At 43.7% G+C, this 27,340-nt stretch overlaps 2 protein-coding genes across 9 annotated transcripts in view; one reads left to right on the top strand and one right to left on the bottom strand.

Annotated features, from left to right (window-relative positions):
• TMEM63C (transmembrane protein 63C) overlaps positions 1-27,340 on the top strand; it is a 220,666-nt gene that overhangs the window by 15,673 nt on the left and 177,653 nt on the right. The gene's annotated exons all lie outside the window — the stretch shown is intronic.
• ZDHHC22 (zinc finger DHHC-type palmitoyltransferase 22) lies at positions 9,801-25,475 on the bottom strand. Of its 8 annotated transcripts, none has more exons than XM_043984296.1 (5): positions 24,986-25,475; positions 24,716-24,830; positions 24,512-24,617; positions 22,990-23,568; positions 9,801-12,545 (listed from the first exon to the last, which is right to left on the bottom strand). In XM_043984296.1, exons 4-5 carry the CDS (start codon positions 23,552-23,554, stop codon positions 12,280-12,282), a joined length of 831 nt encoding a protein of 276 aa, XP_043840231.1. In that variant the 5' UTR covers positions 23,555-23,568; positions 24,512-24,617; positions 24,716-24,830; positions 24,986-25,475; the 3' UTR covers positions 9,801-12,279. The 8 variants fall into 8 exon arrangements, with proteins under 8 accessions (XP_043840231.1, XP_043840235.1, XP_043840233.1 ...); XM_043984300.1 differs by having other exon boundaries at positions 24,716-24,825; XM_043984298.1 differs by having other exon boundaries at positions 24,512-24,825; positions 24,986-25,474.

The following is a 27,340-nucleotide window of genomic DNA, read 5'->3' as shown; positions in this document are numbered from 1 at the left end:
TAAAATAAAAAAGTACTGCTAATTTTTTTTTAGGGAGGGCAGTGAAGGTCTTTTCTTTTCTATCTGTGAAGCTCCTTCAGAGCAGGGGCTGGTTTTACTTTTCTTTGTATCTTCAACATATAGCACAGTGCCTGGGACATAGTAGGCACTTAATAAATCTTTATTAATTATTTTTGACTGCCTTGGTGTACATACCTAGCAGTGAGACCTCTTTGTGAAAACATGGACATTTCCATCACTTTCTTAGTGCAATTATTTTTTTCCAAATGGTTAGACCAATTAATAGCTCTGCCAACAGGGTATTAATGTATCGGTCTTTCCACAACCCCATTAACATTGACTATTGTCATGTTTGCCAATTTCGGGGTATGAATGAGGTGAAACCTCAGTGTTTTGATCTTACTATTAATGATTTGGAGTCATCATCTGGTTTTTAATGTTTGTTGTTGTTGTTCGTCCTTTGTTTTCAGAGAGGACCAGTGACATCACCGGTGAGGTCTTGACTTGTACAAGAACTGGATGTAAGTGAGGCAGAGCTGCACAAAGTCATCAGCCTCACTCTCTCTTTTAGAGTTTTTGAAGTCCAGTGGCAAGACAAAAAGTCAGGATGCCTGGTGATTTTGGGGGAGAGGGTCCAAATACAAGTCACGGAGATTATTAAATCCATAGGCATGGTTCAGAAATTTATCTTTATTCAGCTCTCCATCCCCTAGGTGAGTCACTACATTTGTACTCACTCAGGAGCAGAAATAAGATTTCAGGAAGATAATGTTATAGTATCAGAAAGTTTAGAGGTCCAAGAAATCTGTTAAGGGGTTTTGTTTTCCTTAGAGTTTGCCATCTTGCCCTGTAATTTCATTTTCCTTCTGAAAGATTATCTAATTAAACACTTTATCAAGATATTTTCTTCAGTAGGCTAATTACTTTGCCTGTGTAAGGGAAGCACCATGATGTTTTTGCCTTGGCTGCTATGGCCAGCTCAGGTGAATTGACCATTTCTGAAAACTAGTTTTCCCATCATTTTTTTTTTTGCCAATGAAGTAATTTTCCATTCCAATCACACACAACCCCCCCTTCCCTCCCCACCCCACCCCAGCCCCCCAGATCACTTATAGCTGTGTTTGTTGTCAGAATCCTATCTGATTCATGTCCCTGATGCCAGGGGAAATTATATTGGACCTAAGTCTAAATCCTGGCTCTTCCATTCACTACCTACACTCAATCTCACTTAACCTCTCTGGGCCTCAGTTCTCTCAACATTCAAATGAGGAAGTCGGGCAGGTGATCTGTCATCACAACTGTAACTAGAAAGCCTTTCAGCTGTAAAAAAATTGTTCGAGGGGCGGAGGGAGTAGCAGTAGAGGTCGTATCTGTGATGGTGCAGAGAAGACAGTTCGACTGTGAATGCAGTCATGTCAGAAGACAACATAGCCTGTTTCCCAGACAGTCTGCCTCCCCCTCTGTCCCCTCCCCGGCCACCCAAGGAGTTAGTGTGGTAGGAACACCATGGTGTTAGGAACCTGGGGGTGGGTCCTGGGGAGGGAAATTGTCCCATTTTTGGATAAGGCTGCCAGAAAATCTGCAGCCCATGATGCACAGGGACATGCTGGCTCAGGATTGCAGAAGGGAGGAAGATTGCCACGGAGGTGGAATTGCATCCCATGGATATTGGCACCCTGGGGAAAAGCCTCAGTCATTCTGCCCTAGTTGCAGTTCTGCCTGCTGCAAGGGTCCCTTCTTTCTCAATGGGGAAGAGATCCAAATTATAGCTGCCTTGGCTGTCCCCCCTGCTTGGAATGTTCTCCCTCCCCATCTCTGCCTCCAGGCTCCCCAGACTTCCTTCAAGAGCCAGATGAAACCTCACCTTCTATAGGAAGCCTTTCCCAATTCCCCTTAATGCTGCTGTCTTCCCTCTATTGATGATCTCTAATTGGTTCTGTATAGATCTTATTTGTATGTATTTGTTTGCATCTTATCTCCTCCATTAGACAGTGAACTCCTAGAGAGCAGACTATCTTTTGTGTTTCTTTGTATGGCACATAGTAGGCACTTAATAAATGTTTATTCACTGGCTGATTGAAGATGATCTCTTAAAATCATAGAATCAGTGAGTACGTTAAAGGGAATAGGCTAATTTGAGAGATGTTTGCAAGGAAGATCTGACATAGTTGAATGGGTCTTAGAGGACATTTAATCCAATCCCTGCACTGAGAAGCTCAGAGACCTGTCCAGAGTCACACAGCTTGTATTTAACACATCCAGGTTTTTAACTCAATCTATTGCTCTTTCTGCTGTACGAATACTATTTGATTCCATGACTATCTAAATCAAAATTTGTATTTTGCTGACCTTGTTCCATGTTTATTTTCTATCTATTCATCCATTCAACATTTATCGAGTGCCTGTTCTACACAAAGCCCACACTATCATCTCAGTTCCCTACTACTCTACTGTGAAAGGCCTCCTTGTTTCCCTCCTATCCCTACATCCTCACCATTTATTTCTCACACTTACTCAAGGCCTAAAAAATAAACCCAAAGGTTATAACTGAAAAGGCCCTTAATGATCATCTAACTTACCTCCCACATTCTACCTGTAAGGAAACTGAGGTCAAGGGAGGTGAAGTGATTTGAATAGGGTACACACAGCTAACTCCCCTCCTGGATCATTGCCTTGTCACAGAGGAGGGGCTTGAATAGCTAAATGAAACTGAGAGTTATGCTATACAGGGACAGACAGACAGACAGGTCATAGTGGAGAGATCTGACAAAAATGATCCACTGGGGAAGGAAATGGCAAACCACTCCATTATCTTTGCCAAGAAAACCCCATGGACAGAATTAAAATGCATGACATCAGAAGATGAGCCCCTCCGCTCAAGGGCCTGGTATGCTATGGTCCCCAGGCTAGTGAAATGTTGGATAACTGAACAGCAACAACCACAACACACAGCTAATTAGTGGCAAAGTTAGAACTCAAATTCTGGTCTCCTGACTCCAAAGTGAGTGCTTTTTATGCTACATCATCCACCCATCCATTTATTTATTCATTCATTTATTTATTTATTCATTTATTTATTTATTTATTCATTAATTTATTTATTTATCTATCTATCTATCTATTTATTTATTTATTTTGTGGGACAATGAGGGTTAAGTGACTTGCCCAGGGTCACACAGCTAGTAAGTGTCAAGTGTCTGAGGCCGGATTTGAACTCAGGTCCTCCTGAATCCAGGGCCGGTGCTCTATCCACTGTGCCACCTAGCTGCCCCCACACCCATCCATTTATTAAAAAACATTTAAGTGGGGCAGCTAGATGGCGCAGTGGTTAAAGCACCGGCCCTGAATTCAGGAGTATCTGAGTTCAAATCCGGCCTCAGACACTTGACACTTACTAACTGTGTGACCGTGGGCAAGTCACTTAACCCCCATTGCCTAAAAACAAAAACAAAAACATTTAAGTGTTTAAGGAACTATGCGAGGTGGGGGATAGAGAAAGGAGATAGAAAGATAAAGAAGTTACAATACCTGCCTTGAAGAAGCTTTGCTCTCATAAGATCAAAGGATTTCACCCAGAAAGAACTTTGCTGAGCATTTGGTCTAAGCTTCTAATTTTATGTTTTCTTCCATTTACCTGAATTGGGTTCTTCTCGCACTCTCCTAGTTTTAACATCATTGACATGGTAGACCTTAGTCTTGCTGCATTTGGCTTGGTAGCCCCCTACTTTGGTAGAGGGCTGATACCTTGTTTTGCCTGCCCTGATGTTGTAAGGATAGGCAGGCACTAGCAAAATGGTTAAGTTGGCAGGGATGGTAACCCCAATTCTTGGTTCTCGGTGCTCTCATGCTGCTTCCCAGATGCCCACAGGTCAGTGCTGTAGTTTTGACCATTAATGCCTGCCCTTCTTAAGCAATGCCCCATGCTCAGGACTTCACTTTCCATCATCACCAACCCAATCTAACTTTTACTTTATGCTTTATCTAACTCTGCCCAGGTCTCAGCCATCTATAATTTAGACAGTGATCTTGTAAACTGATTCTCAAGGGTATGAATAGTTAATAATTACCTCGAGGAATTATTACTCCCCAGGATATCTGCATCATGATAAGAGACTTTTGAAGACTGAATGCTTTAACCTAAAGGAATGGCTTGTTAAGCATGGAATTTTAAGCACTACAGCAATCTGGATAGGCAGAAATGTTTTTGGATAGGATTCTTTGCCTAAACCCTTTAAATCACTTCACAGACTTCTAAGATTCATCTTTTCTGCAGTAACTAGCCTTCAGGTTTGTCCTGTGGGCAGTCAAATTACCATCCCCATCATTCATTCATTCATTCATCAAACATTTATTGTGTATAGAACAAAGATGCTAGGATCAAAAATTTAGATAAGCCATAGTTCTTGTCTTTAGGAAGCTTTTTTTGGGTATGTGACACAAACCCTAATAACTATAATATGTAATGTTATTTAGTCAGTACATTAGAGAAGAATAAAGCACAATGCTTTATAAGGTCCAAGGGTGCAGGGGAGAGAGGGAGAAGGAAGATCAAGAAAGGCTTTGTGGATGAGGTAGCATTTGTATTGGGCTTGAAAAGATAGGAATCCAATGGTTAGAAAGGAGGGGGTAGGTATTTTAGGTTTAAGGAATAGCGGGGCAGAAGTACAGAGAGCAGAAAGCATGAGATATATGTGCCAGGGAGCAAGACACAGTCCAATTTCCTGGAGCATCAAGTGTGTGGAGGGGAGTAATATTAGATAAGGTTAGAAAGGTAGGATGGAACTAATCTCACTTCATCCTGTGTTTCAGGTCATTGCTCTTGGTTCTGTCATTTCTTATGGCTTTGAGTTATGCCTGCCCTTCATGTATACTGTCACCTGGAAGATATTTTTAGATTTGATCATGCCTGACACTCCACAGTCTTTGCTTTTCCCAGACGATACAAATTTAGCTTCCTCAGATGTCTTCTCTGCTGAGCCCTGGGTCATTTTTTATTCTCTTCTGGTGTAGCTCCTGTATCTCTTCCATTGGATGACTTGGAGATGGTACACAGCATTTCACTTGAGACAGCACCAGGACAATGTGGTGAGGTCTGACCACCTCCTGGATCATTCACGTCACTACTGCAGAGGGATGCAGCCCAGAATAGCACAGGCCATTTTTTGTGGTCATGTATCACTCCACAAGCTCAAAGAGAATGTCATCCCTTCCAAGACTTTTCCCGGACTTCAAAAAAAAAAAATTTTCAGTCTCAAAAAGAATTTGCTTCATCAAGTTCAATTATCAATATGTCTTGACAAGTTGGTCTTTTTAAAAGCTAGCATGAACTTTTAAATCATTCTTTCCATTGACCTACTTTTTGACCTTGGGTAAACTCCATTATTCATTCATTCATCAGATATTAATTGATTGCCTACTATGTACCCTATTTGAAAAAACTCCAGGGCCCTGCCTCAGTCTCTGTAGGTCCCTGAAGGGTAGTGACATGATGAAATAAGTATTTTAACAGTAATAATAATAGCTAGCATTTTTATAGCACTTTAAGGTTTGCAAAGTACTTTATGTAGTATCTCATATTATCCTTACAACAACTTTGTGAGTTAGATCCCCATTTACAAAGGAAATGAAGGCCAAAAGAGGTTAAATGACTTGCCTAGGGTCACAGAGCCAGCAAAGTATGAGACAGGATTTGAACTCAGGTCTTCCTGACTCCAAAAGCCAGCCCTATACCAGTAGTGTCAAACTGAAATAGAAACGGGGGCCACTAATCTGTGCCCAAGGATCTCCTTGGGCTATCTATTGTATGATTTTAAAAATGTAATATCTGTTTTGTTGTATTTTTATTCATGTTGTTAAATATTTCCCAATTACATTTCAGTGTTGTGAGCAACATGTTTGATACCTCTGAACTACACCCCCTAGTTGTCTGGTAGATTAATTTCATAACAGTGCAGAGGAAGAATTGGAGACAGAGTCTAGAAGCAGGAAAGACATCAGACTATTGCAGTGATCTTGGCAAGAGAAGAGATATCAGAACTGGTGGACATGTGAAGAGAGATAAGACACATGGCACATTCAGAAGGAAGATTCCACAGAAATTGGTGATTGCTTTGTGATAATATTTTAAGGGGAGAGACGAGTGCATAGGAAATGATGGTTTTGCTGATATACAAAGGGAAGTTGGGGGAGGCAACCATTTTGGGATGTGTTGAGTTTTAGGTAACAACAGGATATCCAACTGGGAAAATAAAAGGCTGGAGTCTGAGTGAGAGGTCAAGGAGAATGAGAATTACCAAGAAATACTTAGCAAGGAATTATTTGGAAACCTTTGAGAAGGCAACTTCAATTACATAGTGGATACACAACCCAGATTTCAGGAGTTTGAGGAAATGGAGATAGTAAGTGAAGGCCACTCCTTTGAGAAGTTTGACAGTAAAAGGAAGGAAAAGTAGCTATTATGATGGTGATTAAAATCAGGCATAGAGGTTCAGTAGAATTCCACCCCCCCAAGATAAAGGTAACAGTACATGTCAGAGAGGAAGCAGTCAATTGAGTGAAAACGATGGAAGCTGTTGGGAGAAGGGAGAAGTACTGTGGAACAGTACTATGGAGCAGCTCCGTGTGGTAAAGTGATTGGGAAATGACTCTTTCTATCTATGCAAATATCAAAGAAGATTATGGTCCAATTTTCAGGAAGAATTTTTGCTTTTTCCACAGCACATTTGGTTTGAAATGTCTCATATGCAAAGGGCATTACTCTTTCTTCAGCCTTCTTTTCTCCCAGCCCCTAAGGTTCAGAAAGATTGTTGCCATTATTTCATTTTATACCTTTGACATCTAGAGGCGTTGTAGTATAGTGGATACAGAACTGACCTCAGAACCAGGAAGAAGCAGGTTCTTACACTTACTGACTCTGTGACCCAGGGCAAATCACTTAACCTCTCCTTGCCCCCAGGCAATTCTCCAAGACTATATAAGTTGCAGAGATGGTGCTGATCATCATTGGCACTTTTCCAGTCTTTTTTTTCCCAATTAAATGTAAACAAAAAATTCCCTCCCCCTCCTTGAGAAGGCAAGCAATTTGATATGTTATACATGTGTAGTCATGCAAAACATTTCCACATTAGCTATGTTGCAAAAGAAAACACAGACCAAAGAAATCAAGAATAACAAAGTGAAAAAAATGCTTCAATCTGCATTTAGACTCTGTCAGTTCTTTCTCTAGGTGAACAGTATTTTTCATCATAAGTCCTACAGAATTTTCTTAGGTCATCATATTGTTGAGAATAATTAAGTCATTCATAGTCGATCATCATGTACTATTGCTGTTACTGTGGTTCTCCTGGTTCTGCTCATTTCACTTTGTATCAGTTTATATAAGTCTTCCCAGGTTTTTCTGAAACCATCCTGCTTGTTATTTCTTATAGTACAATAGTATTCCATCACAATCATATACCACAACTTGTTCAGCCATTCCCCAGTGGATGGGCATCCCCTCAGTTTCCAATTCTTTGCCACCACTAGAAGAGCAGCTATAAATATTTTTGTGCATATAGGTTATTTTTCTTTTTCTTCCATCTCTTTGTGGTATAGATTATTATTATTATTATTATTATTATTATTATTATTATTATTATTGGCAGGGCAGTGAGGGCTAAGTGACTTGCTCACAAAACTAATAAGTATCAATTGTCTGAGAATGGATTTGAACTCAGGTCCTCCTGAATCCAGGGCCAGTACTTTATCCACTGCGCCACCTAGCTGCCCCTAAGACATAGAATTTTTTTTTTTTGGTGGGGCAATGAGGGTTAAGTGACTTGCCCAGGGTCACACAGCTAATAAGTGTCAGAACTTCTGACTTTAAGGCCAGGGCCCTTTTTCCTGCCCACAGTGTTCTGCCTCTAAACATGACTTGCATGCCCCTTATGCTTGCTGCTTCTGTGCTGAACTATGTGAATGGAAAGGGGCAGTATGTGGCAATTCACTGACTCATGAGTCTGACAATAGAGAACGTAGAAAGACAGTGTGAACTTGTGAGCCTAGTTATTCCCAAATTCAGACAATATGGATTACCCCAAAAGGAAAGGGAACTGAGGACAAATCATGGGTTGTATTTGCTTGTTTACGTAACTAAAATGTAACCATCACTCATCAGGGCCCCAATCACATGGGCTATGTGGGCAATAATATTAGCTGACCATCGGAGCTCATCTAAGACCCATTGGTTCTTCTCCATGGGCTTACTGCTGTTTAGAGAGTGCAATGTGGTATGAAAAAAAAGAACTTGGGGTAAGAAGGCTTGAGTTCATTAAGTAGGTGGCACAGTGGACAGAGTGCTGGTTGGGCATGGAGTTAAGAAGATGAGTTCAAATCCTGCCTCAGTCACTTTTTGGCTATGTGACCCTGGACAAGTTAACATAACTTCCCTGGGCCTCAGTTTCCTCTTCTGAGGTCATAAGAATAAGGAGGTTGAACTTTCTTCTAACCCCAAATCCTATGAGTTCTGACTTTGATACTCACTTCTTGTTGTTGTTGTTGAGTCATTCAATTGTGTCTGATTCTATGTAACTCTGTGGACCATACTGTCCATAGAGGGTTTTTTTGGCAAAGAAACTGCAGTTTGCCATTTCTTTTTCTAGTAGATTAAACCGGTTAAGTGGCTTGCCCAAGATCACACATCTAGCAAGTGTCTGTGGCCAGATTTGAACTCAGGTCTTCCTTACTCCAGGCCTAGCACTCTATCCACTGAGCTATCTTGCTGCCCTTGATAGTCACTAGCTGTGTGGTATTAAGCAAATTACTTCATCTCTTAGTATATCAGTTTTCCCATCAATGCAGGGGTGGTGGTGGTGGTACTAATGCTCACACTCTTTACCTGCTAGGATAATTAGATGATATAAATGTGAGTTTTTTTATGTAAAGCAACCATATAAACCTACACTAGTGCTATTCCTTATCTAAAGCCTTTGGCCTCACAGTTAAGACTCCCTGGGAATATCTAGTTTATGTTCATCTTAATTTGGCTTCCTGTCAATAGATTTCTTTTTATGCCTCAGTGGGAAGTGACTGTGTCATAGCAGCCCCAGAGCTCATTCCCCAAGGGGAATAGCAAGGCAGTATAGGCAGGAGCCAGAGAGTGTGTGTGGACCCAGGTGCAACAAGCAGAGACAAAGAGAGCTGTATTCCCAGGAGAAAGGAAACTGTTTGAAACAGTGATGGGATGAATGGGACTGATCTATGTAAAGGAGTGTCTTTCCTTCTATAGGAGGAAGAGAAAATATGTTGGTTTGCTAATACTAAAAATAGCCCACCTAAAACCCTTTTGGTCCCTGGATTTTTGGAATGAACAAGCCACAACTCTAGGGCAAGACTTCAAGAAGAGGATACATTTCATTAGATGAAAAGATTGAGTCACAGAAAATTGAGGTGGATGGCATATAATGGTATTGTGAGTGTGTGTATTGGTGGAGTGGGGGAGAAGAGATGGGAAGAGTAGAGAACTCAGAAGTCCCAGAGCAGGAAGAAAAAAAGGAGAAAGAGGTAGAAGATGACCGAATGGTGGAGAAATAGGAGCAGGAACAAGAAGAGAAAGAGGAGGAGAAAGTGGAGATGTTAAAGAAGAAGGCAGAAGATAAGGGGGAGGCAAATAAGAAAGGAGGAGGAGAAAGAAGAGGAAAGGGGACTGGGCTCCTCGATGTGTTGATAAATCATCAGTGAACAGTTATAGCACACCCATGTGAGGGTTAAACACAGCATAATAAATCAGCTGACAGCCAAAGAGTCCAGATGGTAACTTAAAATAAATTTTAAAAAACAAACACTTTATTGTCACTCATTATTGAAAATACAGTAGCATGTGTGTGAGTGTCACTTGGTTCCTCCACACCCCCTATTGGTGGAAATCAGACTTTTGTCTCTCCAACTTTCACCTGTCCCACTTCCTTTCTTAGGTTATTCTTCACTGACACTCCCAGTATACCTTCAGACCCTAAGAAACTGTATCACCAGTTTCATAGCTTGGAAGGAGCTGGTGAGGTCTCTGTAGAATGAAGAGAGGGCCAGGACTTCGATTCTTTATTCTCCATCTCTAATCTAGTACAGGCAATTGAGGTCAGAGATCCTTGGGTTTGTAGAATACTTGGTTACCAGAAACAAGGACTCCCCACCCACTGATTCTCCCCAATCTAGCTTGTTTTAAAAAATCCCCCTGTTAACTCTGATCTGCTATTTTTCCTCCCCTTCGAGGTTTACTACAGGTTGTGGTAGAACTAAAGGGTCAAATAACCTAATCTTTGACACTAATTCATCCAGGTTCTTTTTTTTTTTTGTGGGACAATGAAGGTTAAGTGACTTGCCCAGGGTCACACAGCTAATAAGTGTCAAGTGTCTGAAGCCGGATTTGAACTCAGGTCCTCTTGAATCCAAGGCCAGTGCTTTATCCACTGGACCACCTAGCTTCCCCCCATCCAGGTTCTCTTGACTACTTCTGAAGATGGAGAGGCTACTACACCATAAAGCAGCCCATTCCATTGTTGGGAAAGTCTAAGCATTCAAAAGGTCTTTGTTACATAGTGAGTTGAAATGAGGTGTAAAATAATGAGCACTGGATTTGCAGTTAGAAAATCTAGTTTTGATTTCCAGCTCTGTCACGTCCTTGGATTACTTTGAGCAGGTTATGTCACTTCTTTGGACTTGTTTCCTCCTCTATACCCTCTAAGAACCTTTCTAGCTCTGGAATCTTATTTGCATACAATCCTTTATACATGTAGTGTAAGATTTCTTTGATGAATCTCCTCTAACAATAAAGTCTCGGTCATCAAACACTCTTTTTGTTTTAACCTCAGTCCCTTTCATTCTTGAACCCAACACACTACAATCCACGCTGCTGACCCAACACACACACATTCACTAAATACCCTTACACACCTTTCTGACTTGTCTTCCCTTCTCCCTTTTATTTTTCTGACTACTGTCCTTGTCATCCTGGCTGCCAACCAAGCAAGCAGAGCTGGAAAGGAGCCAGATGAATGAGGAACAATTGGTTTTAAAATCAGATTGATCACCAGGCTCTGAGCTATGGTGAACAGCAGAGACAGGGTGGGGTGGGGTGGGGTGGGCAGGACAGCTGGCTGATTGGAAAGTAAAAATACGAGGCCATCTGCTGTCACCTTTCTATGTTATTATTTAAAGGAGTAACTCAATCAGTCTTTCTTACTTTTTGTTCTTAGGCCTTGGAGGAGAGAGGGCATGGAGGAAGTGTCCCAGTCTGGACCAGGAATAAGGAGAACTGGGTTCTAGTACAAGTTTGCCCCTGACTAATGGCATGGGAAATATCTGGAACTTTTTTTTTTTTTTACAAAATGAAGGAGTTGGGTTACATGGTCTCTAAGATTATTTTCAGAATTAACATTGTAGAGGCAATGTGGGGTAGTATGGAAGGGCTGGGATTGAAGTCAAGAAAGATCTGGGGTCAAATTTTACCATGTAACCATGATAAATCACTTAAATCTGTTGAGCCCCAGTTTCCCTATCTGTGAAATTAGGATAATAATACCTGTAGTATCTACCTCATAATGTTGCTGTGAGGTCCAAGTGAGATAAATAGATGCAAAGTACTTTACAAACTTTAAATCACAATATTAATGTAAGTTATTATTATTATTCTAAAAATCTCTTAGTCTCTTCTATAGTTGGCAGGATAGGGGCTAGCAACTGCTTGCCTGCCTCTCGTATATTTTATTTTTAAACATTTCTCATCACCTTCAAGGTCATTCTGAGACTTGCACCAGCCTCAGCAATCAATCATTTCCCAATCTTACCCTCATCAGGGTATTGGAGGAAAACTATACAAAGGGGAGGATTCCTAACTAATCATGATGTCATATATAATTTTTATGAGTGAAGACAGAGGGATTGGGAAATTGGAAATGAGGAGAGAAGAAGGGACCTAAGAGGAAGTTCTGAGAGCAGTGGGACTCAGTGGGGGTCAGTCCTAAGGGAATTCATGATCATCTTGTCAGTTTGTTTTCCTAATGACATGAGTATCAGAACTCGGGACTATTGAATTTCCTCTCTACTGAGTGGCAGCTGGTCCTCTATTTAATACTACCTATTTACTTGATTGTAGGTTGGGATGCTGAGAGTTGACTTGACCTTTCCCTACTGCTGAGTATTCTAGTGGATCATGAGAGGAAATGAGAAAATATGCCTGTGTTCAGGCAGGGATGGAGATAAAGAAAAGAAAGGGTGTGAGAGAGCAAGCTAGGTAGGGCAGGACTGTTATTTGGCCTTATGCCGGGGGTATTCACTCCCCACATTGAGCATGGGAATCAGAAGGCCCAGGAGCCATCTCTTTCCGAAGACTTCCTGCAGATTCTTCCTCCAGGGACGAGCACGAACCACCATTCCCTTCCGCACCTGATGTCGGGTCTGTCCCCTGAGCACCAACAGAAGTTGATGGCAGCAGAAGCCAGCACAGGCCAGTCCAATTCCAAACCAGAGGTATAGCATGAGGATGACGAACATTTCAGAACCAAGGACAGCTCCTGGTAGGGGGTGGGGAGCAGTGTGGAGGATCAGGGAAAAAAGGAGAGAGAAGAGAACATTTTATACACCCAGACCACGTACAGAAACATTATCCATTCATGCATTTCCGCCAGGAGATTAATGAGACCGAAACTACATTTTGAAGCAATTGCAGACAGAGATGCAGCAAGGGGAGAAAAGAAATGAACTAACTGCCCTAACTTTTTTTTTTTCTGTGCTGCTGTTTATCAGGGTCAGAGGAAGGTAGGGCCAGGAGGATGAATGGGCGAGAGAATAGAAACGGTGGTTTATAAAGGTAAGAGATCCATTATGCTTTTTATTCAGGGAACATGAAAAAGAACACTTGATATTTCTATGGAGTTGTCTCATTACTTCTCTCCTTTCTATCTCTCAGCTGGGAGCAAGAAAAAGGAAATTTTTTATATCAGGGCAGAGGAACAAGATTATGGTATTAAAGGATGAAACGGGAAGTCTATCGATAGATGGTTGTCAATTTATAAGGTAGATGAGTTAACCGGGACAGAATGATGACTCCAGACTGTGATCTTGAGGAAAGAGAAATAGTTTCAGTACCAAAAGATCTGGTTTCAAATCCTACTCTGCTATTTACTAAGCAAATCACTTCATCTCTTTGGCTCTGTTTCCTCATTTTGTCAAACAAGAGGGTTTGTTCAAGGGCATCTTTAAGGGTCCTTTCAGTTCTAACCCTCTGTGACAGAATTGCCAAGAATAAGTCATAGGATTGGCTCTAAGAGTACTCACCTCAGGAGTGATTAAAATTCATTAAATAAATGACAGCAGGGTGAACAGAACACTCATCTTAGACTCCTCAGTCTGAATGACTCCCAAAGCCATCCAGTATTTCTTCCTGCCTAAAAGTAAGATCATACTTAAACCAACTGAGATGGGTCATTGTCTATCCCATTCTCCAGTGTTGCCATTCTTTAGTGTATCCTTAGCCTCCCCCAACCAGGAAGTTCTTCCTTAGCTCTAAGCTCAATATATTTTGTTGTAGGGGCAGCTAGGTGGCTCTGTGGATAAAGCACCGGCCCTGGATTCAGGAGGACCTGAGTTCAAATTCGGTCTCAGACACGACACTTACTAGCTGGTTGACCCTGGGCAAGTCACTTAACCCCCACTGCCCCAGAAAAAAAGTTTTATTGTATACCAATTAGTTCATGAAGTGAGACATTTCCTGAAGAAAGGTCCACATTTAACTCAAACTCCAGAAGTTTGAGCCAAGCCAACCTCAACTGAAATCGACTCATGTGAGCATGTTTTATCAGCTTAACTGTTTCTTTGAGCTCAAGAAGTACATCAAAGTAATTTTCAAACAACTCGGGTTGAGAGGAAAACGTCTAGCCCATGTTTAGCTCTAGTACTACTTTCAATTCTCCCTAATCGTGGTTGCATATTTATTTTACAACTGTGGAAAGCGTATCTGAAGGAGATGAAGCATAATGGCTTAAGTTAAATTCCAAAGCCCCAAACATAATTGTCCCTCTTCTGCCCTGCTTTTATGGGATCTGATGGGCTATGTAGGTATGCCTATGTCCTTTGAATTAATATCTATCCTTTAAGGCCCAATTCAAATGCCATCTCCTTCCTGAAAGCAAAATGGTGCAGTTGGATGGAGTACTCATTTGGAGTCAGAGGACCTTTGTTCAACGATAGGCTCTCCTATTCATTGTTTGTGTGTGACTATGAGTATGTCACTTAATTTCTCTATGCCTTTATTTTGTCCTCTGTAACATGATGCATCTGGATTAGATGATTTCACAAGTCCCTTCTAACTCTAAATCTATATTCCTCATTTTTCCTTATCCCTCTATTGGTAATGCTTTAGATTTTATAGAAACATTTTCTTCCTAGCTTTCATTTATTATCTTGTATAATAGTTATTTTGAAGGTGTCATGCCCTGCTACTGTACCATATATTTTCCACTTCATGAGAATTGGGAACGTGTCTTATCCTAGTTTTGCATTTCTCCCAGCACCTTAAACAGTTCTGTCCACTGTAGATATTTAATAAATGTTTCTTGAATTGAATTGCTTGAAGTCCACCCAAATAGTCAATGTGATGACCATAAGAATAGAGCCCAGGAGCTGTCCTTTATTTCCTTCTCTCTCTCTCTATGAGATAATAACATCTCCTGAAATGATTTTAAGGTGCCAGCCAAAAGGAGCTTTATTATCTATTCTTGGTTTTGAGTTCCAAATCCTACATATCGGGGGGCAACTAGGTGGTGCAGTGGATAAAGCACCGGCCCTGGATTCAGGAGGACCTGAGTTCAAATCTGTCCTCAGACACTTGACACTTACTAGCTGTGTGACCCGGGGCAAGTCACTTAACCCTCATTGCCCCACAAAAACAAACAAAAACCAAATCCTATATATACCTTTTTCCCTCTACTTGCCAGTTGACATATTCCCCAGCCCCATAGACTTCAGTTCACTCACTGCTTTAGGTCTTGCCTAGATCTTGCTTTTTTAAATCTAGGTGAAGCCTGTTGAGAGGGGTATTAGCTGGCAGGACAGGGAAGGAGCAGGAGTGGGGGTAGGACTTCCTTATTAGCATTTCTATCTTACCCAATTTCCCAGGGGCCTTGGTGACTGTCTTTTTTTTTTTTTTTTGCAAAGTCAGAGATAAATAAATAAGTCCAGATGCCCAGGAGGCTAAGACTTCAGGCCAGCTGGCATTTCAAAGAATCACCTTCTGCCAGCATGGGATGGCAGGGTGGGGGGAGAGAAAGGGCCAGGATAATTTTGTTTTTTTTAAGCCATCCCTCTGACCCATTTCTTCTCCTGTCAGTTCTGGTTATTATTGGTTGTCCATGGGCCAAGAAAGAAACAAGTGCCTTAAGGAGTCCCTGCAGCATCCCTTCAGTCAGGGCTCAAGGAAGGTGGACTGGAAAGAGTGGCCGTTACAGGGTGGGAAAGATGGGGGAGGGGAAATGTCTCAGCAATTAGAGTAGATCCACATACATAAGTTTGACTTTGTCTTTTCTTGCTGTTCAGTGAGAGATCCAGGGACAAGCCATGACAAGACGGAGCTATTTTCCACAGGATTTTATCTAGGGATGCAGCCTAGTGATAATTCAAGCGTGGAATAGGGAGGATGTCATTGTCTCTACCCCTAGGATGCAGTGTCTACCAGCTGAGGCCTGTTTTCTTTCTAGGTGTCTGTTCTGTCTCGACCCATCATCACCTCTGCTCCTTCTAACGTTTAATTATAACTTTGGATATTTCATAGAATGATAAAATCCCAAGAGTTAGACATCTGAAGCCAACTACTCAGCCAAAGCAGAATTCCCCTCTAATGATCCTTGGCAGAGGATCTGACTTATACCTTCCCAGTGACAGGAAACTCATTACCTCTCAAATAGCCTGTTCCAATTTTGGACCATTTTAATTGTTAGAAAGTTCTCTGGCACCTTTCTTCTAAAGAGCTCTAGGCACTCTATCTTATTTATCATAGAATGCCAGGAGATGGTCAGGTTATTTCATCCCCATTCTAAAGATGAGAAATTTGAGGTTGAGAGAGATGAAGCAAATTTGCTCTCAGTCACACAGAAAATTAGTGGAAGGACCTTAAGCTCCTTAGGATCACAGATTTACAGCTAGAAGGAACATTAGAGTTTGTCTAGTTTCACCTCTTTGTTTAGTAGGTGAGGAAACCAAAGGCCATAGGGGTCAGGCAAATTGTCCAAGAGCATGCAGGTTGAGAGTGGCAGAGTCAGGATTCAAACCCAGATCCTCTGATTCCAAATCGGAGATTGAGAATTCGACTTTTATATCTAACAAGGTGGCATACCCACTCAGCAATGCTGCTTCTCTCTAGATTTTTTTTTTCAACATTTTTTTTGGGCGGGGCAATGGGGATTAAGTGACTTGTCCAGGGTCACAGAGCTAGTAAGTGTCAAGTGTCTGAGGTTAGATTTGAACTCAGGTCCTCCTGACTCCAGGGCCAGTGCTTTATCCACTGCGCCACCTAGTTGCCCCCTCTCTCTAGCTTTTAAAAAGGGACAATGATCAGGCACCACTTTTTTTTTTTTTTTTTTGGTGAGGCAATTGGGGTTAAGTGACGTGCCCAGGATCACACAGCTAGTAAGTGTTAAGTGTCTGAGGCCAGATTTGAACTCAGGTACTCCTGACTCCATGGCCAGTGCTTTATCCACTGCGCCACCTAGCTGCCCCCTCTCTCTAGCTTTTAAAAAGGGACAACGATCAGGCACCACTTTTTTTTTTTTTTTTGGTGAGGCAATTGGGGTTAAGTGACTTGCCCAGGATCACACAGCTAGTAAGTGTTAAGTGTCTGAGGTCAGATTTGAACTCAGGTACTCCTGAATCCAGGGCCAGTGCTTTATCCACTGTGCCATCTAGCTGCCCCAGGTACCACTTTTGATATAGAAGAATCCTCCCCTCTCATAGGATACATATCCCTTACAATTTATTTTATTTTATTTTTTTTGCGGGGCAATGAGGATTAAGTGACTTGCCCAGGGTCACATAGCTAGTAAGTGTCAAGTGTCTGAGTCTGGACTTGAATTCAGGTCCTCTTGAATCCAGGGCCAGTGTTCTATCCACTGTGCCACCTAGCTGCCCCCACTTACAATTTTCTTGACCATAGGTTATGTGCATCTGAAATACCAGATCATGAAATTAGAAGCAGTGTTATTTATGTTAAGTAACTTGAGCCAATTCTGGATTTTCTAGATTTTCCCAGAGGCGGGGGACAGGTTCATGGGAAAGGATGTGGTTTCAAGTCTTTGGATTGAAAAGATGCTAGAGGGGCAGCTAGATGGTGCAATGGTTAAAGCACCGGCCCTGGATTCAGGAGTACCTGAGTTCAAATCCGGCCTCAGACACTTGACACTTACTAGCTGTGTGACCCTGGGAAAGTCACTTAACCCCCATTGCCTCACTAAAAAAAAAAAAAAGATGCTAGAGGAGAAAGGAATGACAGCAAGGTGGTGATAAAGGACAACCTGAGTAGAATTTAAGTGTGCCAGTCGATTGGGCAGAGGGTGTGCCAGTCGATTGGGCAGGGGGTATGCATGTGGAAGATAGGACCACACTTTAGGAAGGTCTGAAAAGAAATAAAGGAGTGATCACAAGAGAGGGAAGGAAGAATGAGGTACTACTGGTGTCAGAAGTTGTGCTGCTGGGGTGGCTAGGTGGCGCAGTGGATAAAGCACCGGCCCTGGATTCAGGAGGACCTGAGTTCAAATCCGGCCTCAGACACTTAACACTTACTAGCTGTGTGACCCTGGGCAAGTCACTTAACCCCAATTGCCTCACTTAAAAAAAAAAAAAAGAAGTTGTGCTGCTAGGTTGCACCTATATGACCTTGGGTATTAAACCTTTTGGGTATTTAACCATTTGACCTCTTGAACAATTCCTTTATTTATAAAATAGAAATGACAATAAAGCAGCTAAGTCGTGCAGTGGATATAGCATTGGACCTAGAGTTAGGAAGACCAGAGTCCAAATCCAGCATCAGACACTTACTAGCTGAGCAAGTCACTTAACCCTGTTTGCCTCAGTTTCCTCATCTATAAAATGAGATGGAGAAGGAAATGACAAACCATTCCAATATCTTTGCCAAGAAAATCCCAAATGGGGCCACGAAGAGTCAGACATGACTGAAATAACCAAACAGCAACAACATGTTGCTATGAGCAATGTTGTGAGCAAAGTGCTTTTTAAACTATAAAGTGCTAAATAGATGTTCTTAGGATAAGAGAGGGGCAAAAAGACAAAAAAGCCTTTATTGTTCTCTATGGCTGGAGTGGAACCAGGGAATAGAAGAAACCATAGGCTTATTCCTAATTCATCTGTAGGTGAAGGAGCTCTGTGTTGGTCACCAGGCCACTTTCTAGGTGTCCACAACTATGCATGGAATTCTTCTATCAACTTAAAATAAGGGGCTTCTTTTTATTCCCCTCTTCCTCCCAATTTGAGTAAATTTTCAATAGACTTCAGGCTACACTCTGGAGTGGTTCCCAGACTTGTTCTTATCATTAATAGAGATTTATTTCAGGAGTCTATTTTAATAGTCTATTTTAAATTATTAAACTACTTTGGAAAGAAAGTTCCATACTCCATCCCATCCCATCTGTTTCAACTAATACCCTCCACTTCCACTTTCATACCACCCCTGACCTACCTTTTTTTTTTTTGGCAGGGCAATGGGGGTTAAGTAACTTGCCCAGGGTCACACAGCTAGCAAGTGTCAAGTGTCTGAGGCCAGATTTGAACTCAGGTCCTCCTAAATCCAGGGCCGGTGCTCTATCTACTGTGCCACCTAGCTGCCCCCTGACCTACCTATTTTATTAGCAGGATTGTAGGATCAATGATACAAAGCCACTTACCTAGAACCTCTTTCTCCTCTTCTTCAGAAACTTTGTGGCTCTGAGTTCTAAAAGCAACCTAATACTAGTTAAAAGGCACCATATTTGGAGTCAAAGGACTTTCCCCCTCAAATCCTAGTTCTGACCCTTTTTAGCTTCATATGTAGGGACAAATCACTTAAACTCCCTTAGCCTCAATTTCCTCATCTGTTAGATGGGGATGATATATTTATACATGACTTCACAGCTCTGCAGTGAGGAAAGTGTTTTGTAGGTCTGAAAGTGCTACATAGTGAGTTATTATTGCCATTCTAATACTTGTTCATCAAGCATCTCTTGGTGCAATCTCCATCACTAAAAATTTCTTCAGGATTCAGTTAAATGTCAGCTAAACAGGATTAGTGATTCTCTATGTAGTTACTAGTGAAGAGCAAGTGGATCTTTGCCCCAGAATTCTAACATCTGCAGGTTCATGCTCTCTTCTGGGGTTAATATGCTATCTCCCTACAAATGTCACCCAGTAACATGGGGTGCAACCATCCCCAGCCAATACTCAGAGGGGTCTGACACTGTGGTGCCTTTTTCTTGATGTTACCAAGACAAGGGTAGCCCTACAGGGACAGGACTACACTCTCGGGGAGATGGGCTACCCTATGTACCCTAATGTAATTATATTCTGTGCCACTACTCCTCCACTCAAAACCACCAACTCAACTGAATTTGCCCCAATGAAGTTTTGCTGTTATAGCTCTGGTAATTTCTTTGCCTGGGAAGATCTATACTTCAGAAAGTTGCATCATCCATACTATGACCAAGGAGCAGAGTGGTTTTGAAATCTTCCCTTTGTGCCCACTCCCTACCCCTCAAACTAGCTCCTCCCCACATGATTGTCATTCCAAGAAGCAATCAGTTCACAGTGGGGCCAAAAATGCCACTCCCTATCTTCCTTTGATTTATTATTATAGATGGGAGGGAAATGGATGGGATGGGGGTGGTAGTATGGAGATCAGTACCACCTCCCTTGCAGAATCAACTAAAGAAGTGTGTATGAATAGATTTCAAGCTACAACTTATAGGTGGTATTTCTAGAGCCATAATTAGTTGGGCACTCTGCATGGGGAAGCCTACAGACAGAGGGCTGGTTCTGCTCTCCTATTCTTCTGTCCTCACAGGTAGTCATCAGTAGGGAAGTTACAGGAAGCTACCAGATCTATAATTCAGTAGAGCTAAATTCTTTCATAGTGACAAGGACTTTCTTTCTTTCTCTTATTCTATTTTCATATCTAAACTGCATGTACCCTTATTCCTATAACCCAGTGCAGATGGGGGGGGGAGTGAGGATTTAGGATTGGATAGACCTCTTCCAGTGAGTTCTTTAGAAAAGGTGGTTGTTTTCCTGAAGTTTTTAACCCTTTCTTGCCATAAACAGGTCACAGCTTTGAAAACTTTGTGCTAGACAGGACCTTAGAGGTGGATCGTCTAGCCCAGGGGTTCTTAACATAGCGCCCTTGGGCATTCTGGTGAAGCCCACAGTCCCCTTCTCAGAATGACATTTCTAAATGTAGAAAATAAAATAGAGGATTGCATAAAATAAAAAGGATTACAAAGAAAACGGAGAATTACATGGAAAATAAAGATGTTACTTTCCCCATTCATATTCACAGTCTCCCTGAAATCTGTCTGTGAACCCCCAGGCTAAGATCCCCTAACCTAATCCAGTCTTCTTATAGATGAGGACACTGGTGTTCAAAGAAATAGAGACTTGCCCAAGGTCACACAGCCAGTAAGGGGGCATTCTCATTTTCCAGTAGAGCTCTCTGTTTTCCTATTTTATTCCATGGCTTTCTTCCTTCCCACTCTTTTTGTTTGTTTGTTTGTTTTGTTTTTGTGGGGCTATGAGGGTTAAGTGACTTGCCTAGGGTCACACAGCTAGTGAGTATCAAGTTTCTGAGGCTGGATTTGATCTCAGGTCCTCCTGAATCCAGGACTGGTACTTTATCCACTGCGTCACCTAGCTGCCCCCCTTTTTCTTTTCTTCTTTTTTTTTTGTGAGGCAATCAGGGTTAAGTGACTTGCCCAGGGTCACATAGCTAGTGTTGTGTCCAAGGTTGGATTTGAACTCGGGTCCTCCTGACTCCAGAGCCAGTACTCTATCCACTGTGCCACCTTGCTGCCCCCCTTCCCACTCTTAAGGTGGGAAGATGTACCCATATTCAGGTCAGGTCAGAAGTCGGTGATAGTAAAAAGAAACAATGAAGGGACTGACTTCTAAGACCAGGCAAAAGCTACAGGGTTTGCTACCACAAGTCACTTAGGTCAGTCTATTTGGTTACTTGGGCAGTATTACACAGGATGTCCCAAAAATCTTAGGGGAGTTCTAAACTACTCAAGCTTTAAACTGCACTAAGACCTTTGGGACACCCTAAATCTGTTCTCCAAAAGGCTGCAACCATCCAATAAAACTCAGCCTAGCAGAGCACCAGATGGTGATGGAGGAGTGAAAGTGGGGAAGATTTGGGAGATAAGAATTTGCACCTGGGGTCCTTCCTGTAGGAGCATAGTAGAAAGGCAGCTAGATGTTAAGGGTCAGATCATCTGGTTCAAATACCATCTCTGCTACTTAATATCCTATGTGACCTTAAGCAAGTGGCTTAACCTCTCTCACCCTTAGTTCCTTCCTCTGTAAAACAAGGGGATTGCATTTAATGCAACCCCAGGCAGACCTCTGAGATAAGATACAGTTGTCTATAAGTCTGTGGTTTAACCTTTGTTAGGCAATCTCTTTTTCATTATTTGACTGGAATTTGGAGGTAGGCAGGTTCATGAACCTTCTAGTTGATAGGTCTGTAAGCAGGAATGAGAAGTAGGTAGAATGGTATAGTGGACAGAGCACTGGATGCGAAGTCTAGATTTTGATCAAGAAGATTTGGACTCAAATCCAGCCTCTGACATTTTATCAGTTGTGTGACCATGGGTAAATCACCAAATGTCTCAGAGCTAAAAAGATAATCCCCAGGTGAAAATCTGTTACCTGTCTCAATGAAGAGAATTAACACATGGGCAAAATCACAACTCCTGATATATTAATGATACTATACTTAAAGGATCTGGGATGACATCAGTGTGGGTGCCTACTTTGCCAGCATAAATCGCAATCCTTCTCTTCCCTTGGAGATAGTCTTCATGAGGTACTATGGTCAAAAATTCATCCCCTTGTGGCCAGCCTGGTCATAAGACTCTTCCAACTTAGTTAGATTGGTCCTCAGACAATGGGCATATAGGGCCCAATGATGGGTGTGGACTCAGGGTCTTCCTAGGTTGTAGGAGCTACCAGAACTCATGCTCCAGGGACATAGCCCTCCCAGAGTTACCTCCAGACAGTAAAGAGGGAACTTGATGAACAGTGTAAAGGGATCCAGGTGATTCAAATGGTTACAAATCTCTGGGAAAACAAAGAATCCTAGAAAGTTGTTATTCATGATCGCTAGCTAGAGCATTCACATAGCACCTGAAAGTCTGCAGAGGGTGTTATCAATATCACAGCAACCCTGGGAGGTAGATGCTATTAACTCCATTTTACAGACAAGGAAACTGAAGCAGACAACAGTTAAGTGATTTGCTCAAGGTCACACAGCTAGTTTGAGGCCACTTGGGTCTTCCTGACCCGGTATTCTATCCACTGAGCCACCTAGTAATAACATATTTACATGGTATTTTAGGTTTACAAAATACTTTCTTCACAACAGCCCTGTGAGACAGGCCGTGCAAGTATTATCATTCCCATTTTGCATGTGAGGAAACTGAGGCACAAAGGTTCAGAGATCTGAAGGTCACATAGCCAGTGAAAAAGTGGCAGGAAGAGACAGGAAAAAGAAAGTAAAGCTAATAATCCTAATCTCAGCTCTGTGTCACTTTGGACATGTTGCTTCGTTTCTCTGGGTCTCATTTTGCTCATCTCTAAAATGAAAGGACTTGACCTGGTGGCCCCTCAATTCCCTTACAGATCTAAGATTCTATGATGATGTTGATGATCATCTTGGTGGTAGTAGCTGTGACCTTGAGATTGGTCACTGTTAGCAGGCTGACTTACCTGAGAAAAACTGGCTAATGGAGTGAGGCAGGAGTGTGAGGAAGGCCAAAGGGTGGGCAAAGGAGATGGAGAGTACTGCAGAGATGTAGGCCACTCCAGCCACCATGGAGTAGAGACATGCCAAGGAGGTATAGAGGCAAAACATGATGAAGTTTCGCATGTTTCTGCTCCCGATGCAGTTTCCTGTGAAGAAACAGTGATGGTCGTGTCTCAGTGTCACTCTAGCACAGAGTCTGCAAAAGTGGGTGCTCTGTGAGGAGGAGGACGCCTTCCTGCCTGCCTCTGGCCACTCAGAAGGGGTGCCCACTCCCTTAGCTCCTGCAGTCTTGCGGGGCCCCAGATCTTCAGGTGAGTTCTGAATCACCAAGATGTAGTTGCCCAGAGCATTGGCAGAAAGGAAGAGGAAGAGAGCCCCATGGAGCAGAGCCGGAGAGAAGAGAGGGGTGATCGTGGGCTCCTTGAACATGTTGGGGAGGAAGAGGAAGAGCTGCAGGACGAAGGTCACCAGGGAGATGCACAAGAAGTAGACCGGGGCTACCACATTGAGCAACCTGAGAATGAGCATCCTAGATTACATTCCTGCAGAGTAGGAAAGGAGAGAGATGTCACTGCTTTAAAGGGAGACAGGGAAACAGACTGGCTTCTCCAGGAGAGAGACCTTCTACCCTCCCTCCCTCTCTCCTTCGCCCCCAACCCCCCACCCCCACCCCGGCACCTCCACACACATGCCTTCGCTTTGCATCTTTGTGTCTTCTTTCCCTATTCCCAACCTGGCCAACAGAGCCCCCAAACATCCTGTCCAGTTTCTTCCCTTCCACACCACACAGGTCTTTGCCACTTCCCTCCCGCCTCATTAAGTGACCTGGACTCCTTGATCTTCGAAATCTTCCTCAGCTTCTCGCCTGGCTGGGAGACAGAAGCAGTCTGGGAATTCAGTCTCTGGTCTCTCCTGTGGCCAGCTGCCTCTCTACCTTCCTGGATACCAGTGCCCCCCCCCCCTCCTTCCCACATATACTGATGCCCGTGTCATACACAGGCAGCTGGATGTCTACACGTGGGGGGTTGGGGGGCGGGGTGGGGAGGGAGAGAGAGAGAGAGGCTAATGAGGGGTGGGTTTAGAGAGCTAGAGATAGGGCTGGCTTTGCTAATCCTCCTCAACAGAGATCCAAACCAGGTCTCCCGTTTTTATCTCTTCAAGTCGTGAATCTGGAGATGACCTCCACCACTGCCCCGGGAGCAGTAACCTCTGGAGGAGCGAGAGACGGCAGGCAAGGAGGGCAGGAACTGTAAAGGGGGAGGGAGGGGAACACAGAAGGAAACGTACCAATTCTCCGCCTGAAAGTCCTGCTTCAAAGCTCCCCTATAGGCAGTGTGCTGGGACTTCCCGGGCAGTCGTAGAGCTCTTTGGGGGTGTGTGTGTGTGTGTGTGTGTGTGTGTGTGTGTACACCCATCCGCAGCCACTTGGGGGAAAATCAATTAAAATCAATTTACATACACAAATAAACACACAAGCACACGTACCGAAAGGGAAGGAAGCCCTCTCCAGAATCTCTCTAGCGACAGGTCTCAGTCAGATCCATCACCCCAAAGCTGCTCTATAAGGCTCTTTCTTTGCAAAAATGCATTTCTGTGTCAGGAGAGGAAATTAAAATGCCCCTTCGGCTCCCGCCCGCTTCCCCCTCACCCCGCTTCAAGTACTCAAACAATCAACACCAAGCAGCTAACCCTTTCGTTGCCAGTGGGCTCAGTGCTGCGCGCTGCTGACGGATTCTCTTCTGGACAATTAGGCAACGAAGAGATGCTCGAGTGTTCTCTCTCTCCCTTCGACTATGCCGCTGAACTTCAGAAAAAGGAGAGAAAAGACCCTAGCTGTCTATGGAAACTTTTCTTGGGGGTACTATGGGCCAGGCCTTCCTAGCACAACAAAGAAAAGTTCTGGGTCCGAGCGCCAGGGGTTAGCCCCCTTCCCTGGGAAGGGATAATGGGTGCAATCACCTTGAAGTCCCCTTGTTCCACCGACGCCTTTGGGGTGGCTATTGTCGATTGCCTGTTACCTGGACTGGGTGCCTTTCATAGCTAGTTGAGTTCACGCCTAGGAGCTCGGGGATCTCTCCCTTGAGCTCCACCGCAGCCTAAGAGCACTCAGGCGCCCTTAGCCCGGTGTTGGGAGGAATCTAAGGGGGTTCGGGCATGAGCAGACGAGAAAGGAAGCTGCTTTCTCCTCAATATAATATAGGGGAGGAGGTAGAGGTGCGTGTGTGTGTGTGGAGCGAAGGGGAGCCCCCTCCAGGGCACAGGCAAAGCTATCCACCCTAAAGGAGCCCTCTGGCTCGAGCTCAGGGGAGGAAAACTGTCTTTCCCGCGCCAGTCGCAAGGGGGGCTCAGGAGCCGCCTCCAGACTAGCCGACGAGCCCAGAGGGGGGCGAAGCGGCAGGGGTTGGGCGAGACAGGGAGGGGGAGTGAAAGAAGCCTTTCTCGACCCTCAGCTGGAGGCTGGCTCCCTGTGGGACATCGGTACAGCCCCGCCCTAGAGTTTGACAGGGGGTACGGGGGGGGGGGAGGGGGCGTATGAGCGGAGTGGAGCTGTCCTTTCAGCACCCCTCTGTTCCAAGGAAGTCTCTGCCCCTCCCTGCACCCGGAGGCGCGAGGGTGCAGCCGCAGCAAGGGAGCCTTGGGCTGCTACGTGCAGGCTGGGCGGCCCGCAGTATGCACTTCCACCACCTCCTGGGGTGCTAGGAGACTGCTTCTCCCGCCTCCTTTGCCGCAGGAGGCTGACAAAAATGGACTCACTGAACCTTTGCCGGCGACTCCAACTGGGAAGAGGAGCCCTTTTGACTCGGGCGCTCCTGGAAAGGCTGCAAACTTATGGCCTTTTCTTTTCTCTCTCTCTCCCTCCCCTTCCTCCTTTGCTCTCAGCCTCCTCGCGGTTCGGGGATTGGGCAGGTAGTGGCGGGGGGTGTTGGAGAGGAGAGAACTGGTGGCTGCCGTCCTCCCACTCGGGCTCCAGAGAGTGGGTGCTAGGAGGAGACTGTGATGGCAGCTAGGGTCCGTGGCGATCTCCGCCCCTCCCCCCAGTACCCTCAAGGGAGGCGTGCTCCCGTCACCCCATTCACCACTGTGGAGTTACAGATCCTTTTAAAGGCCCACAGTGTAGCCTTGGGGAGATACCTCTAGGGAGCTACGTAGTTTTAGTTGTCCAGTTCAGCCTCAGTAGGGAGCTCTGCTTGTGGTTTGAATTAAACCTTGATGAGGTTGCTCTAAACAACTCCTTGCTGCCTTCTTACCAGTCCCCGAGTAATCTGCCCAGGGAGATAGCCCAGAACTCAATATTTAGCCTTCCTCTCTCCCATCATTGCCAACGGACCCTAAGGCGACATCTGAATTGGGAGGTGGGAGAGACAGAGACAACAGGACAATTCTCCCAGAGAAGCTTCTCTGCATGTAGTGGGAGTTCTGGTTTAACCCCTCACGGGTATTTTCCCTTCCTTTCTCCCTCCCTTCTCCCTTCTGTGATTCAGCCATTCTGAAGGGGGATAGTTGACAGCAACAAGAGGGAACTGATGTCAGGTCTGTGTGGGATAGAGGTAAATTTGGATCCAAAAATGAGGGAGGTGTCTTGGTGGCAGCATGTAGGACTATCTGAACACCATTTGCCTCCAGTTGGCTGGACTTTCTCAGGCTTGATTACTCTCCTTTCTGTGAAGACCAAAAGTAAAAGAAAACAAAGCAAAAACAACAACAAAAAACTAGCTTACTGTTTTCTTGGGTTGGCTGATTAAAAAGAGAGCAATTCCTTAAAGCTAATGCCATATGTTTATCAGTTCAGCCTCTATTTATAAATCATCAAACAGTGTTTTCTCCATATTTTAGCAGCTTACATCAAATTAATGAAAGAGAATGGGGGGGCTGAGAAACCTTTTCATGTCCTGAAAAGGTCTTAGATAAATGAATACTATGAAAGGAGCTATTAGTCTCTCTGATCCAGAGAGCACCATAGACTAATGTGTCAACAAAGGTTACAGGAGGAGAATGAGTGGCTTTTCCCATTTAAAAAAAGCAGTTTGGTGGCAAGATAATGGCAATTTGGGCCTTTTGCAAGTGCTCTTTCTGGCTCTTATGTTCTTGATGTTGCTGCTGGCTGCATCTGTAGCCATGGCTGCTTTACACGTGCAGTTTTAGTGGAAAGTCTCCAGTCTTTAAATACCTTAAGAGTTAGCCAGCTTTTCTAATTTTATTTTGTGTATGGGTGTATAGTGGGAAGGTGTGTGTGTGGGGGAGTGGTAGACAAAGAGAGGTCTATATGTATGTGGGAAGGTATGTCTGAGTGTGCAGTAGGATATGTACAGCATG

The sequence above is a fragment of the Dromiciops gliroides genome, chromosome 2, assembly GCF_019393635.1.
Source record: "Dromiciops gliroides isolate mDroGli1 chromosome 2, mDroGli1.pri, whole genome shotgun sequence".
In the NCBI taxonomy this organism is placed as follows: Eukaryota; Metazoa; Chordata; class Mammalia; order Microbiotheria; family Microbiotheriidae; genus Dromiciops; species Dromiciops gliroides.
The sequence above is the reverse complement of the archived record's forward strand: the minus strand, read 5'-3'. Positions and strand labels throughout refer to the sequence as shown.

What these genes read in the sequence shown, in the direction of transcription:
- ZDHHC22 (XM_043984296.1), bottom strand. Translation starts at nt 23,554, where the DNA reads ATGCTCATTCTCAGGTTGCTCAATGTGGTAGCCCCGGTCTACTTCTTG. An exon ending in CATTAGCCAGTTTTTCTCAG is followed by an intron (nt 12,546 to 22,989) that starts GTAAGTCAGCCT and finishes ACCCCCTACCAG; the next exon opens with GAGCTGTCCTTGGTTCTGAA.